The sequence below is a fragment of the Oratosquilla oratoria genome, chromosome 15 (assembly GCF_046742065.1).
Source record: "Oratosquilla oratoria isolate Oo_2021 chromosome 15, ASM4674206v1, whole genome shotgun sequence".
NCBI lineage: Eukaryota > Metazoa > Arthropoda > Malacostraca > Stomatopoda > Squillidae > Oratosquilla > Oratosquilla oratoria.
The window spans coordinates 32,012,105-32,029,607 of record NC_134791.1 but is presented as its reverse complement, the minus strand read 5'-3'; the positions used below and the strand labels follow the sequence as shown (position 1 = coordinate 32,029,607).

At 41.4% G+C, this 17,503-nt stretch overlaps 1 protein-coding gene across 4 annotated transcripts in view; it reads right to left on the bottom strand.

Moving 5' to 3' along the window:
• Window positions 1–17,503, bottom strand: part of LOC143033390 (calpain-5-like) — a 138,493-nt gene that overhangs the window by 83,197 nt on the left and 37,793 nt on the right. For all 4 annotated transcript variants that reach the window (XM_076198741.1, XM_076198743.1, XM_076198742.1 and 1 more), the window contains exon 4: window positions 2,633–2,764. In XM_076198741.1, coding sequence (XP_076054856.1) covers window positions 2,633–2,764 — 132 coding nt within the window. The remainder of the gene's footprint in view (window positions 1–2,632; window positions 2,765–17,503) is intronic.

Genomic DNA, 17,503 nt, shown 5'->3' with positions numbered 1-17,503 from the left:
CAATTCCCATTATGTCCGGTTCTTTTTCCTTCAGGTAATCATTCAGTTCATTCAAGCCTGTTATTAAGTCATCTATATATGTGAAAGACACTTTTAATTTTCTGTTACCTCCATCCTGTTTTCTGTTTCCCTTCCGTTTTTCTCTACTATGAACCATTTCCTCACTTCCATATCCACTACTCTCGTTTTCTTTCCTTGGCTTCAGTTACTTTTGTTTTCTCTTCCTTTCTTTCCTCTTTATTCATCTCTCTTTTTATCCATACCTGTTTAGACTGATCACTTTTTGTTAGTTTCCCTGTTTTTGATAAGACATTCTCTGCTGTCGTTTGTGAACCGAATTTAACCTTAACTGGTTTGGTCTTATCTATATTGTATTTCCCCAGCCTATATATTTCTTCAATTTCTTTCTCTATTTTTTGTTCATCTTCTTGAACCCTTTTTAATACCTTGTTTCCTTTTTCCTTCTCCTTTTCTCTTGTAGTCCTATTTGGATTATACTTTTCTTCCATTCCTAATATAATTATACATTTATTTTTATCTGCTAAGTTTCTTACTATATTCTCCTTCTCTCTCGTCACTTTAATAACTGTGTCCTGTGTTCCTTCATCTGTTGTTTCACTATATCTCTAAATTCAATTCTGTTATCCTCCTGGGCTTTTTTTCCAACCACTTACATCTCATCCTTTACTTCTCTTAAATGTCTTTTTAATTCTTCTACTTCTTTAGTTAGGTTTTGATTCTCCTTCTTTAGTTCTTCCAATTTATCAACTCTTTGTGTAATTGTTGCGAGTTGGCTAAACCTAACCTCCCATGATTCGTTCATTTTTGTTAGTTTTTCTTCTAGACTTGCTAATCGGGGGAGGTTGTCATCTCCTCCCTCATTAAATCCATAGAAATAATTATCTCCACTTTCCATTGAGCTGCTCTTATCTATATTCCTACTTCTAATTCCCTTACCTGTTCGACATCAGCTGTGCCGTCTGCACATCGTTTATTGTTTACACTCCTTCTAGCATTTGAGGCATGTTCCTCCCCTTAATTTCCGTCCATTTTCTTCAATAATGCCTCCCCTTCGCCTTTTACTTTTTTTTTTTTTTTTTTTTACTTGCCCACTACACCACGAGCTTTCCCCTTTCCTACTAATACAACACAGGTACTCCCTCGTCGCTGAAACCCACGAAAGTTGCGTTTTTTCGGAGTTCCAATCTTCGCCGTCAATCCGACGATGTGTATGTGTGTGTGTAGTATTATCTTTCAGTAATCCGGTTCCTTCACTAATCCGACACTGGTTTTAAATCTCCCACACCACTATAATTTCAAATACAGTTCACCTCTTTGCCACAATACTGTGCCTTCTTTTGATTGTACAAGATAAGTTTACGTGCTGGCACGTTTTAGCAAGCACAAGTGATCCTTGTTTATTCTCCAGTATGTAGTAATATGATTTTGTTTTATCTAGTTCCAGTGAGTAACGGCAGTGTATCCTATGCCTTGCTGTGAGAACCTCGTACATTATAATAAAGTTCTTTTGTAAAATGGGGATAGTGATGTACTTTGAAAATTATTTACGAATGTTACACCGCTGGTTCTTCCACAGTGTACGTTATAAAGAAACAAAGAATAAATTCTACTTTATTTTGCTGGTAGTTCTCAGAGATGGGATGCATAAAGAATAGAGATTGGGGGAGATAGCATGTTCTAAAGAACTAAGACCGGGCTGTAGGTAACCAAAGTAAAGGGCGGTTCCATTAGTTCAAATTGTGTTGTGTAGTTAGCGCAAAAAGTTCAAAATACCTTTATTTCACCATTTACCTGGCAGCCTGCATTATAATAGTGGTAACATTTTAAAAGTGAACACCTACGCGATATAGCAATTGAAAATTTAATATTGATTTTGTAAATTATAATACATTAACGTAATATACACTTTTCTTGACGGAAATCAATGACAGAAAAAATTACTAAAAGCTATACACAAACGAACGTTGGCACTGCGACTGCAGGAGACGCCATTTTTTTTCTGGTAAATGTGGAGGTCGAAGAAATAAAAAATATGATAAATTCGTCTATTCTAACCTAATAACCTGCACTTAGTAATGTACCTGTAATTCTAGAGGTCATCGGGGTCGTCGTTGTCGTCTTCGACTTCCAAATCTATCAGAACAAAGATGGCGTCTCAAGGAGTCGCCGTGACTTCGTTCATTTATATATCGCTTTTCATCAAAGTTTTCTGTTATTGATTTCCGCCACGAAAAATGTATATTATGTTGATGTGTTATAAATTACAATTTTAATATTTAGTTTTCTAATGCTATATCGCGTAGGTGTGCACCTTTTTGTGTAATTGCAGATTCAAATCTAACGAATGTACTTAGCACATACTATAGGGAAAAGATATAGCCTATCGAAATATTTCTGTGTAATTGTGGGTTTAAATCTAACAAATGAACATTAGCAGACACTATCGAGAAAATATATTATGGTATTTTCATTAGAAGCGCACACCTAAGCGATATAGCACTAGAAAATTGAATATCAAATTTTCTATTGGTATATCGCGTAGGTGTGCACTTCTAAAAATTTACCCCAAAAGATATTTCTATAGACTTCTGACATTGCGAAGAAACCTTACCTTATGCCATAGCTCTTTCACTCCTGCCAGGCTTGCACAAGCAGCAACAAACCAACAGTTGCCAAGCTGGCCTTGGGTAACATCGCTAGAACTCGCACCATCTATAAACAGCTTCGGGTTGTCTACAATCTCCTGAAAAAGAAAAAATATACATATAACTTTTGTTAAGAGCGAAACATCAGTGAATAAAAACTCCAACGATTCTCGATGTTTATCTCACCATCCTACCACTCATATATATATATATATATATATATATATAATATATATATATATATATATATATATATATATGAGTGGAAGGGTGGTGAGGTAAACACCAGGCACCGTTGGAATTTTTATTTCTAACGTTTCGTCCTGAAAGGTCTTCCTCAGAGTGTACACAAACAAATAATTGAAGCTTATATACCCACAGCTTAACCCGTTCCTCCCCGTTCGTCTTCGCTCCTCATGCACCCCCGTTCGGCATCACGAAGAACCAAGCTGGCCATTACTCTCGCCAACTTTACAAATCCATCACGGTGGTTGCTACATGGATGTAAATTGATATAGGCTGCCTCAATTACTTTTCCTCTCTGTTTTGTTAGACCTTTATGCAGCACCTCTGTTCTTTCCCAATCTGGTAGGTGGCCAAAGTTGTCAAGGTGGACCACTAACGAATTTGATGTTCTGTGAGCTCTGATGTCGCTTTTGTGTTCATGGGTACGGTTCTTTATCCCTCTGCTGGTTTCTCCGAAATAAATAATGGAATAGCTTTTACATGGAATTTTGTAAATCAAGCTGTTCTCTACTGTATCGGCTTTACTATTGTTCTTACTCCTCACAATCTCTCCTATCCTGGTACCAGTGCCGAACGCAATTTTTAGCCCTGCTCGGGTGAACAACTGTTCCATTTCACTCAAGACGCGCGAGTGAAATGGAACAGTTAGAAGACTAACCCCCTCCAGGAGCAACAGGCCTTTTGACAGCAGCACCCCTACGAACAAGTGAAGCATGTCCAGCTAGCTAATCAGTGTCTAGGACCAGTAACCAGAGCAGTAGTAACTCAGGCTAGAGCTTCCAGACAAAATCCCACCCTCTTGGCTCCCGGACATAATCTCAAGCTCCCATCTCGGCCGATGAGAGGCCAGTATTACGTCTGAGCTAGGCAGGCTGAGCTGTTACACCGCCGTATAAGCCAGCCCACCCAATCAGCGGTCATTATTCCTTGGAAGACCTTTCAACATAGCAGAGCATCCTAATAAAGCAGCCCTAACCCTGAAGACGCCTCACGACGGGGCGAAAAACTATAGTTTCGGTGGAGTCAATAGTTGTCCAATACTATTACTATGCAAAAATATTCCAGTTGGCATACACTGCGTATATTCTTTTGAGAGTCATGAATGACTACTTCCAGTCCCTCTCAGTTGCTAATAGGAAAGTACATACATACATATACCAAGGCTTTTTCCCCCTTACCAGGGAGGTAGCCAAAAAGGACAAGGCATAAAATAATTCCCACCCATTCCATCCCCAAAAACACTCGACACCCCTCCACCCTCCCTCCCATCTTAGCACCTCCTAGATGACGGGTCATCCCTGCACCCAGCCTGTCCACTGCCCTGGGTCAGAAGCAGTGTCGCAGGACACAGCACATCCACAGCAAGGCCGCTTCATTAAATGGGAAAGTATTCTCCAAATTAAAGAATACAGTCTTGAAGATTGTTAAAACAACTAGTGCAGTTGATTTCAACCAGAATTGCCTTGAGAAAACCTATGCCCCAGAAATATATATATATATATATATATATATATATATATATATATATACAAATTTTTGTTCTTAAGAAAATTTGTCCAACATCTCAAACTGAGTTGATACATTTTATTTTGCTACTAACAAGTGACACCAATCATTTGCTTGGTAAAAAGAGGATAACAACTTTCTCTACATACAAATTGGAAACTAGCTGCCCAGCTTATTTCTATAATATATTGTACACCTTTGTAGAAAATAGCATGCTTCCCAGCGCCACTGAATCCAAAGTGCACCAGTACACACTTATTTACCCAGTAATCACATAGTTGTGCTTCGTGGATTAGAGGCTATTTCTATATCACTCCATCACCCAAACCTGCTTTATCATAACCTTTAGTGATGGAGGATAGGTCTAGTGCTACATATTAAAAGGTTGCAAGTCGACAAAATATTTGCTTGAACTGGACGAAGAACTAGAAAAATTATACGTGAAGTACTGCATAAAAAATAATATAATTCGAAGTGCTCACTTTTCATGGTCGTTCAAACCAAAGTTAAAAGTAGCCTTTTTAAGTTTCAAGTCTTCAGCAACCTGAATGGTTCTCAGTCTAGCTAACAGAAAGATGAGGTTGAGAATATTTTATCCGAAATGCCTGGGACTGGAAGTGTTTCGGATAAATTGTTTTTATTGACCTTCGTGATATTTGTATAATTCCATCTATAAAATGTGAATATACCATTAAGAACGCGCTCGCTCCGACGCCCAGTGAATCTACAACACACTGTATCTTGAACCTTTGCCCTAATTTTTTTGGTGAAGAACACCAAAATATTAACCTGTTAGCGGTGCTCAGTGAATTTGAAAAACTTCATCGTCGCATAACGTGATAAAAAAAAAAAAGTACACGCGTGCGCGGCGCGCGCGCGCACACACACACACACACACACACACAAGGCCACAGCTGTTCTAAACATGCTGAGTCATTTTTGTTCAGTTTTCGATTATCGATTGTGTTTGAAACCATGGAAAACTATTTTCGATAACGTGTTTGAAACCATGGAAAACTATTTTCTAACGTTCATACCTGAACGGCAAACGTTCATTCATTACACCTACGCAAATTAACATGAATATCACTTGGAAACAGAATAAAACTAAAGCGATGCCATGGTACCAAAAGGGAACCATTTTGAGAATGTGGATTTGAAATAAATAAATAAATAAATAAATAAATAAATAAAGTAAATACAATAAATCAATAAAAAATAACGTGGAAGTTGGGTGTTTCTGCTTTGAGGTCGTGGTCATAATTGTGCGGTATTGGTTACGCCGATGAGTGAGTGCTTTTATTTTTCGCGTGCTGCACGAAGAGCACACACTGTATGTATTTACCTAGTTGTATTTTACGGGAAGGGGAGCTATGCTCGTGGGATCCCGTCTTCATATCTCATTTTATCTAAACTATTTTTAAATTCATGTATTGTTTTTGCACACACCACTTTCTCATCTAACTTGTTCCAACTGTCTATTACTCTGTGAGGAAAGCTGTTCTTTTTCAAATCTCTTCTATAGCTGTCTTTTTTTATTTTCTTTCCGTGTCCTCTTGTATTTCTGTCATCCCATTTTATCAGATTCTCTCTATCAGTAATTTCTATGCCTTTCATGATTCTGTAAATAGCTATCAAATCTCCTCTCTCTTCTTTGCTCTAGTGTCTGTAGTTCAAGTTTTTCTAGTCTCTCTTCATATGATAGTTTTGAGAGTGTTGGTGCCAATTTTGTAATTGCTCTTTGTATTCTTTCAAGTTTTTTTTATACATTTTTTTGTACTTGGTGACCATATCGTTGCTGCATATTCCAATCTTGGTCTTATCAGGGTGATTAGGATTTTCTTCACCATTTCTTCATCCAGGTATGTAAATGCAACTTTGATTGTTCTTATTAAATTATAAGTTTCTCCAAAAATCTTATTTATATGTTTCTCAGGTGACATATTATTCATAACAATGACTCCCAGGTCCTTCTCATTTTCTACTTTTTTATTCCTTCTTCTCCCAATTTATATGCTCCTGTTATTCTGTTTTTGCTTTTTCCAAATTCCATTATACTACACTTTTTTGTATTGAACTCCATTTCCCACTTCCTACTCCATTCCTGTACTTTATTTAGATCTCTCTGTAGTGATTCACAATCTTCTTCAGTTTTCACTCTTTTCAGTAGTTTTGCATCATCTGCAAAGAAGCTCATATAGCTTTCAATTCCTTCATCCATATCATTAATATATATAGCAAACATTATTGGGGCCAGAACTGTTCCCTGCGGAACACCGCTTATTACTTCATCCCATTTTGAGTGTTGGTTTCTTATCACTACTCTCATTTTTCTTTCTTGCAAAAAGTCTTCCATACAATTTAGTAGTTTGCCCTGTATTCCTCCTTTAGTTTCTAATTTCTTAAGCAACTTCTAATGTGGTACTTTGTCAAAAGCTTTCTTTAGATCTAAAAATGCACAGTCCGCCCATCCATCTCTTTCTTGTATTATATCTATTAGCCTTGAATAGAAACATATTAAATTGGTGACGCATGATCGTCCTTGTCTGAATCCAAATTGCCTTGGATTTAACACTTTTTTTTTTTTCTAAATATTTTACCCATCTACTTTTGATAATTCTTTCACAAATTTTTGCTATTGTACTTGTTAGAGAGACTGGTCTATAGTTGGTAGGTTCTTCTTTATTTCCTCCTTTATATATAGGTATTATATTTGCTTTTTTCCAATCTTCTGGAACTTTTCCTTCTTTCAAGGAACTATTTAGTATGCTATGTATTTTGTCTGCCAGTTCATTCCTGCATTCTTTCAGTATCCAGTTTGCTATTTCATCTGGTCCATGCGATTTTCTGACATCAAGATTACTCAAGTGTGTTAATATTTCATTCTTTGTTACTTCTATTTCTTCCATAGGGGGGACTTTCTCTTTCCATTCGTTCTCTTCAGGTTGTATGTTCTCCCTTGTAAACACTGATTTAAAATGTTTGTTCATAATTCCCGCCATTTCCATTTCCTCAGTGTATTCAACTCCCTCTTGTCTTAATTTCTCCAAGTCTTGTTTGTTTTTCAGTTTATTGTTTACAAATCTGTAGAATAGTTTTGATTGATCTTTACACTTTTCTATGATATCTTTTTCATATTTTCTCTTTTCCTCTCTGCACGTTTGTACATATTCATTTCTATAACCGGTATATATTTTCCATTTTTCAGGTCTTCTGTCTTTTTTCCATCTGGTCCAGGCTTTGTCTCTTTTGTCTTTTAACTCCCTACAACTTTTGTTGTACCAGCATTTTACATATTCTTTTTCTTGTTTTTGTCTTGGGACATACTTTTCCACTCCTTTTTTGTAAATTTTTGTCAAAATATTCCATTTCTCTTCTACTGTTGTTTCTTCTTTGTAAATTATATTTCTTCCCAGTTTTCCTTTTGAAAGAATTCTCTTATTTTATCAAAGTTTGTTTTTTCATACATCATTCTTCCTTTTCTATATTGTTCATTTCTTTTCATATATTTTTCTTCATTAAGTTCCAGTTCAATCAATATGTGGTCACTTTTACTTATTTTACTTTTTTGTCCACTATTCTAGGTTCAGATGTAATTATTAGGTCTAGTCTCGATGGCTCTTCTTCATTTCTATACCTAGTGTTCTCCTGTATCCATTGTCTCATTGTATGGTCAGTAACCATCTCAAGTAGAGCGTTTCCCCATGAGCCGTCTCCACCCTTTACTGTCATTTCTTCCCAGCAGATTTCTTTGCAATTAAAGTCGCCCATCATAACTATTTTTCCTCCCTCTTCCATTATCTTGTTTAATGTTATCTTTGTATCCTCTAACATACTTTTATGTTCACTCTCTTCCCATGAGGCTGTTTTCGGGGGCACATAATTTATCACAAACTTTCTGCTCTTCTTATCTCTGTCTTCTACTTCCATCATTATCATCTCTACTGTATTCTTTCCATATGTGACACACTTCACGTTTATATCCTTCTTAGTCAGGAACATAACTCCACCCCCTTCCTTTTTCACTCTGTTTCTAATCCAATAATTATATGCATCATGTCCTACACTGTTGGGTGGTAGTGGACCTTTTAATTTTGTTTCTACAATTCCCATTATGTCTGGTTCTTTTTCTTTCAAATAATCATTCAGCTCATTCAATCCTGTTATTAATCCATCTATATTTGTGTAAGACACTCTTAGTTTTCTGCCACTTCCATTGTGTTCTCTGTTTCCCTTTTGTTTTTCTCTTGTATGTCGACTTTCTTTAGTTTCATATTCACTACTCTCCAATAGAATCTCTCTTTTTCTGACTCCGTTCTTATCTCGTTTTTTTTCCTTAGCTTCAAGTCTTTGCTGTTTTTCTTCCTCTCTTTCCTCTTTATTCATTTCCCTTTTTATCCATACCTTTTTATATTGTTCACTTGTTGCTAGTTTCCCTGTTTTGGATAAGATATTCTCAGCCGTAGTTTGTGACCTGAATTTAATCTTAATTGGTCTGGTCTTGTCTGTACTATATTTCCCGAGCCTGAATTTCTCTTCGATTTGTTTCATTATTTCTGGTTCATCTTCCTGAACTAATTCTAGTAAATTTCTTACTTTTTCATTTTCCTCTTTGATTCTTGTGGTTCTATCTGGGTTATGTTTCTCTTCCATTCCTAATATAATTATACATTTCTTTCTGTCTGCTAAGTCTCTTACTATATTCTCCTTCTGTCTCATCACTTTAATAACTGAGTTTTCAGTTTGTTCATTCATTTGCTGTCTGATTATGTCAGTGAATGCAACTTTGCTATTTTCTTGTTTTTTTTTCCAACCCTCCTTGTTCTCCTTATTATTCTCCTTTAAGACTTTATTCTCTTCTTTTACTTCTTTTAACTTTTTTTAATTCTTCAATTTCCTTAGTTAAGTTTTTGTTCGCATTCTCTAGTTCTTCCAATTTTTCAACCCTCCGTACAATGTTGTTAACATGACCGAACCTACGCTCCAAGTCCTCGATCATCTTATCGACCTTCTCTTCTAGTCCCCCCCACCCTCTTTAAATCCCTGGAAAATATTCTCATCACTTTCTACTGTATTGCTCTTATCTATACTTCTAATCTTTACATTTTTATTAGACATTTCATCGTCGCTCAGCTGGTCGGGGGGCCGTTTGTTTACCTTTCGCCTGTCTGCCTGGGCCAAGTCCTCTCCTTCCTCATTTCCTTCCATTTCCTTCAGCAATCCCTCCCCTTCTCCTCTTTCCCTACTTTCCCACTACCCCACGAGCAATTTCCCCCCACCCTGTAAATACAATAGGCACTTCTCTTTGCGTTGGGATCCACGAAACTTCAATTTTCTTCAGAACGTCTTCTAAGCCGTCCGTTCGTTGAAGTGTGTGTGTGTGTGTGTGTGTGTGTGTGTGTGTGTGTGTGTGTGTGTGTGTGTGTGTGTGTGTGTGTGTGTGTGTGTGTGTGTGTGTGTGTGTGTGTGTGTATTATCAACAACAATACACTTTAATTCTAAGCTATCAACATTGAGAGATCTCAGGAGGCCAACATGCAGATATTGAAACGTGGAAGAGCCAACGACTCGAACCTGCGCTAGCAAGTGACAAGAGTTCGTGATTACACCGACTGTGTCATCAAGAGAGATGCAAGTCCAGCGCAACTTCTCTTATATATTTGTATGCTCCAGTTACATACACGTACACGAAATTTTGTGCTCAACCCATCTCCACTATGATAGTACAATTGTTAAGTATACGAACGCGTTAAAGTATTTCTACAACACTGAATGGGTCCCAGTGAACAGATATACATTTCCATCAACCGCAATACACCTTAATTCTAAGGTATCAACATTGGATGACTCCAGGAGACCAACATGCAGATATTGAAACGTGGTACAGCCAGACCTCAAACCTGCGCTAGCAAGTGACAAGTGTTAGTGACTTAACCGACTGTGCCATCAAGAGAGATGCAAGTCCAGCGCAACTTTTCTTACATATTTGTATGCTCCAGTTACAAACACGTCCCTAAATTTTGCGTTCAACCCATCTCCACTATGATAGTACAATTGTTAAGTATACGAACGCGGGAAAGTATTTCTACAACATTGAATGGGTCCCAGTGAACAGATATACATTTTTATCAACCACAATACACTTTAATTCTAAGCCATCAACATCGAGAGACTCGAGGAGGGCAACATGCAGATATTGAAACATGGTGCAGCCAAGGACTAGAACCTGCGCTAGAATGTGATTACTGTTAGTGACTTAACCGAATGTGCCATCAAAAGATATATAAGTTCAGCGCATTTTTTTTTTATATATTTGTATGCTCGTGTTGCATACACGTACACTAAGTTTTGCGTTCGACCCATCTCCACTATGATAGTACAATTGGTAAGTATACGAACATATATATATATGTATATATATAAACATATATATATATTATATATATAATATATATATATACATACATATATATTATATAATATATATATATATAATATATATATATATATAATATATATATATATATATAATATATATATATATATATATATATATATATATCTATATATATATATATATATATATATATATAGCTAAGTTAGAGGCACGTACCCATTCCCACCCATTTCACTTCCTTCCAACACCCCCTCCCATCTCAGCTCCTCGTGGATGAAGGGTCATTACTGCATCCGCCAACTGCCCTGGGTCAAACGCAATGCAGCAAGACACAGTACATCCACAGCAAGGCAGCTTCACTTAATCGGTGACCCCACCCCTCGCCGTCCCCTTATGCAGATAAAGAGAAGACAGGAAGAAATCCCTTCGGGCTGCGTCAAAATATTTTTCACACATAAGCACCCGCTACCCCCGTCCCCTCCTTTCTTGCATGACAGTATCATCCATACACATTCTCCACTCATCCCCATCTCCTGCCTTCTCCCTCCCTTGCTCAACAGACATTCCCCTCTTGCTCAGCGCCCCCTTCACCCTATCCATCCACCTCATCCTCGGTCGTCCACTCAAGTTCATTCCTTCCTCCTCTGCCTTCTACACTTCTTTTACTATTATTTCATCATTCTTTCCATGTGTCCAAACCGCCCCAGTAATCTTTCATCAGCTCTATCTGCCACCTTCTTCTCCATTCCCGCTCTCCTTCTCGTTTCTCACTCCCACCATACTTCTCAGACATTTCATCTCAAATATATTTAAACTTTTCCTCTCTACCTCTTTTAAATTCCAAGTCTCTGCTCCATACAATGCTGTCGGGATAACCACTCCTTCATACAATCTCCTCTTTGCATCCATCCCCAAGATGCCTATTTCTCATAACACTTTTTTACCCCCCAAGGCATTTATTTACTTCTCTCAATCTACAAATTACCTCCACCTCTATTCTTCCCTTTCCCGCCACATGTGACCCCAAATACCTAAAGCTATCCACTTCCTCCAGCCTCCATTTTTTTAGACTTACTTCCAACTCACTGCCACCCTCTACCCTTGTACATCTCATCACCATACTTTTACTCAAATCTACCTTCAACTTTCTCCTATGGCATACCTTCCCAATATTTGTCACTAACTCCCTTAATCCTTCCTCTGGTCCTGCCACAAGCGCAGCATCAATAATTGGCTCACTTTCCACTTTTCTCCATTTTTTAAACCATCTCCAGTCCCCTGCCCATTATCCTCGCCTTGGCTTTACGCACCACCCCATCCATGTATACATTGAACAGCCATGGCTACGTGACACATCCCTGACGCAGTCCCACCTCTACCTCAAACTACTCACTCTCTCCGTTTCCCATTCTAACACAGGTCACAGTGCTTTCCTATCTACCCCGTCACAAGACTTTTCCAAATCCATAAAGGAAAAAAAAAAAAAAAAAAAAAAAAAAAAAAATTACTTTTTCCTAAAGCTTTCTCATTTGTCTGCCTTACCACAAAAATATGATCCACGCAACTACCTTTCCTAAACCCACACTGTTCCTCACCAATTACTCCCTCTGTACCTCTCCTAATCCTCTCAATTAAAACCCTTCCATAAGCCTTCCTAACTACACCAACAAACTTATCCCTCCGAAACTACTACACTCACAATTGTCACCATTATTTCTTTGTCGCGGCTCGTGCCGCTTAAATTCTTCTTATCGGCTTAAGAAACCTGCACAGCGAAGCTATAGCGATAATCCCATACCACACTCCTGGTCATATGGCCATTTCCCGAAGGTTGAGTGTGGTTTGAATTTTCCGCCAAAATCATCGGAAATTTAAAATTCCCGGCTCTGTGCAGGCATGCGCATTGTCGACCCCACCTCCCCCTCCCTATCCCCTCCCTTCTTACCCGGCTAGCTCGAGCCGGGCGTCGCGTCACTTCGATGAGAAATGAAGGCTTCGCCTGTGGGAGGAGGGAGGGACCCTAAATCTGTGCAGGTTTCTTAAGCCGATAAGAAGAATTTAAGCGGCACGAGCCGCGACAAAGAAATATTATCGGCTGAAAGAAACCTGCACAGCGAACCTATGCATGAGACGAGGACAGGTGGGAGGAGAGGTGAAGCCTGAATCAAACCGTTATTACGTGTGTCTTTCCTATGGGAGACTTATTCATTTTATCACTCAGTAGAGGGGAGAAAGAAACGTCAAGTACCCACGCCGAAGAATGTGACATGCACAACATTGCACTGTTCACACAATGCGTAAATTATACGAAATGTGTATCCTGTTCAACGGTTCCTGGCCCCTCCCCACTCCTCGGTCGCCCTTTGCCCCCTCCACTTTTTTGAGATGAGAGGGGTGGAGCCGTTTCCATGGCGACACATGGGACAGGGGCGACCGAGTGGTAGAGACACCGTGTCCCCAAGGGAGTCGTCGATGTCCAGTCCCTAGGTCCCGCACCTGCTCCACAGAGTGGGTGCGGAGAAACTCCAGCGATGCCACAAAGTCCCTGATGCTGTGGGCGTGCGGGGCATGGCCCGGGTCGGCTCTCTCCCAAAAAGCGGAAGGGCAGGTGCGCCCGGGACCTCGGGGTTAGGGGAATCCTAAATTTCGAGTTGTAGAAGAGATGATCCTCAGAAATCTCTTCCGTGTGGTCCACGTAGTCTTCGAACGCACGGACCGGGCGCAGTGGATGTGGGCGTCCTCCCTCCCGGAAGGATTGTATTCTGAGAGGGCCGATCATGTCGTCCGCTCGGCCGTTCCTGGCCAGGAATGTTGGTGATGGAGAGAGGGTTAGGGCCGAGCTGTCCTCCTCCAGTTTGGAGACGGACGGGTGATTGCCGCCAGCTGTGAAGCCCTGTAGTCCGTAGTCAAGGCGAGCAGAAAGGCGACGCGTCGAGGGAAGTGTTCTTCCTCCATAATGGCCCTTTCGAACGCCAGGTACTGCAGAACACGATGCAAGGACCAGGCCAGGACCGGTTGATGTCTCGGCTCTCTCGAGGCGCTGATCCCCTTCATTAGGAGGGTTCACGCCCTCTGTGGCACTCGGATGTTCATGCCAAAGCGTAGCGGATCAGTGAGGGCTGTATAGTGAGGCAAGATAGTCGCCGGTGCCCTGTTGGTGGAGGTAGCCAGCCAAGTCCGTATGTCGGGTACCATGCTGGCGGAGATGGTCACCATCGCGCGTCTCCGAAGGCAGTTCCGGAATCTCCGTCAGCAGGACCCACACTGCCGCACTGAGGACGGAAGGTGAGCTCTGAGCATCTTGTCTGCTGCCTCTGTAGAGAAGAGTTGTCTGAGAGCTCCCCGTAGAAACTCCAATTATCAAGTTGGAGTGACGCTTGGAGAGGCGCGGTAAGGCTGTTGGCTAGGCAGGCTGACCCCAGTAGAAGGGGAGAAGGGCCCCATCTCATTAGCTCCCCGAACCACGGCTGGGTTGGCCAGTAGGGAGCTATCAGGAGGACCTGACCCTTGAAGGATCTGAGGGTCTGCATCACCTTCAGGAGGACTAGTGTCGCTGGAGGAGGAAAATGAATACGTACCTCCAGCTGTTCCAGTCCTCCGTGAAGGCGTCTGGGCCTCCTGTGCGTGTCCTTTGGATGCAGGTGAGGTAAAGGGGGAGCTGGGTCGTGTTTGGGGAGGCAAACAGGTCCACCTCTGGGGTGCCGTAGTGGAGGGAGAACGACTCGAACACTTGTGGGCGTAGTTGCTACACTACGTAGATCTCTTGAAACCTGGATAGAGCGACCGGCGTAGGGCCCCCGACCGAAGCCAGGGACGCAACAACCTGTGGAGTGCTGAGGGTATCGGCCCGGGCAGGTCACGCGGGAGAAGCAGTATGCTCCTGTCGACCTCCCGTACCAGCCGTCGGCGCCCCAAGCGGCTCAGTGGAAGGGCCGGGGTCGCGAAGTTGAGGCAACCCCCCCCCCCCCGCCACCGAAGGAGGGAGGACGTGTGAGAGAAGCACGCTCTTTTGGCGCAGGGGAGCACCCGAAGGACGCTGACTGTGTCCCACTCAATCCCGAGCCAATAAAGTCTCTGTGTGGGAGCAAGGGCAGACCCGTCCCAATCCACCCCGAACTCCACGTCCGCCAACACACTCAGAGCCACTGAGATGTCGGCCGATGCACCCTCCCCGGTGGGCAAATGCATCAACTAGCCGTCTAGGAACATGAGTGTGGAGACGCTTGCTTCCGTCCAACGTACGCCTACCACTCTCACTAGTTTCGTGAAGATCCTCGGGGTAAGCGAGAAACCGAAAGGGAGTATGCGAGGCCAAGTTCGTTTCCGAGCGACCTCGTCCGTGGGCGTTAGTCAAGAGGCTTCGTCCTGGGTGAAGACATTCCCTGAGCGTCTCCCACGAAGACGGGCCTGGACCCTCGGTATGTATCCAACTCACCCCAAGTCTTCCCGCGGGAAGTCCTCGAAGCCCGTGGCGAGCGTCTTCATCCAATAGTGTGCTATGGCAATTTGTGACGTCTCATCACCCACAAGCGGACTTCTATATGTTTAATACCTAGTGACATCATGTGATTATACTGTGACGTCACCGGATTGATCATGGCGCCATAGGATCGTCTCGTGACGTCACAGGGACACAAATTGACGTCATAGGACTACATGGTGACGTCAATTTATCACATAATGACGTCATCTTATCATACCGTGACATCACTGAGTCACAGTGAGCGTTGAAATAAATTTTGACATGGTAAAATTCTGGACCATCATGACTGTAGATTAAATTAAGTTGAATAGGAAAAGTCATGTTCATTTCGACCTAAGTCACAGTGAGCGTCGAAATTAATTTTAACATGGTAAAATTCTCGACCATCATGACTGTAGATTAAATTAAGTTGAATAGGAAAAGTCATGTTCATGTTGACCTGAGTCACAGTGGGCGTTGAATTAGTTTAACATGGTAAAATTCTTGACCATCATGACTACAGATTAGCTTAAGTTGAATAGGAAAAGTCATGTTCATTTCGACCTAAGTCACAGTGAGCGTCGAAATTAATTTTAACATGGTAAAATTCTCGACCATCATGACTGTAGATTAAATTAAGTTGAATAGGAAAAGTCATGTTCATGTTGACCTGAGTCACAGTGGGCGTTGAATTAGTTTAACATGGTAAAATTCTTGACCATCATGACTACAGATTAGCTTAAGTTGAATAGGCAAAGTCATGTTCATTTCGACCTAAGTCACAGTGAGCGTCGAAATTAATTTTACCATGGTAAAATTCTCGACCATCATGACTGTAGATTAAATTAAGTTGAATAGGAAAAGTCATGTTCATGTCGACCTGAGTCACAGTAGGCGTTGAATTAATTTAACATGGTAAAATTCTTGACCATCATGACTACAGATTAGCTTAAGTTGAATAGGAAAAGTCATGGTCATTTCGACCTAAGTCACAGTGAGCGTCGAAATCAATTTTAACATGGTAAAATTCTCGACCATCATGACTGTAGATTAGCTCAAGTTGAATAGGAAAAGTCATGGTCATTTCGATCTGAGTTACAGTGAGCGTTGAAATTAATTTCAACATGGTAAAATTCTTGACCATCATGACTATATATTAGCTTAAGTTGAATAGGAGAAGTCATGTCCATTTCGACCCGTGTTTTTTTTTTCCAAGGTCAAGGCATTTTATGTAATACCTAGCACTTTGCGCCAACTTAAACTGTACTATTTAAACTGATTTTCCTCTTCTCATTACACTAAATGATTGTAGTTTCTTTGAACCAATTTATACTCATTTTAACTAACTCTAGACTCCCTAAGTCTAAAGTTCTTTTGTGTTTTACTTGGGGGTGGAACATCAGGTAAGTCATCTTTAAACTCAAGCCAAGTGAAGTTGATAAGAGGTTGGCTGTGGCTCATGAGAAGGGCTGGGTGGCGATTTTTTTTTTTTTTTTTTTTTTTTTTTTCTCAAGAAACCTGGAAGGAGGGTGGTGCCGTGAGGCGTTAGAAGACCATTGAAGCTCGGAGGTATGGGGCTGCCGAGGCCTGATGATCCTCGGGGAGCCACCCTCCGTATCATAAGACACGTCCCCTTGTCCTCCAAGAGGCCCGGGTTCTTACCACGAACGACTTGAGGACGTATGGGGAACGGAGTACGAGTGGAAAAGGTCAAAGTCTACGCCTAGGGCCTGACAAAGAAAGTTATAAGGCGTTAAAGGACCATTATTGGTCGAAGGTATGGGGCTGCCGAGGCCTGATGACCCTCGGGGCGTCACCCTCCGTATCATAGGACACGTCCCCTTGTCCTCCGAGAGGCACGGATTCTTACCACGGACGACTCGAAGACGTATGGGGAACGGATTACGAGTGGAAAAGGTCAAAGTCTACGCCTAGGGCCTCACAAAGGGAGCCATTAAGGCGTTAGAGGACCATTATTGGTCGGATGTATGGGGCTGCCGAGAGGCCTGATGACCCTCGGGGGCACCCCCTCCGTACCATAGGACACGTCCCCCTGTCTTCCGAGAGGCCCGGGTTCTTACCGCGGACGACCCGAAGACGTATGGGGAACGGATTACGATCGTATAAGGTCAAAGTCTACGCCTAGGGCCTGACGAAGCAAGCTATGAGGCTGTTAGAGGACCATTGATGACCGGATGTTTGGGGCTGCCGAGAGGCCTGATGACC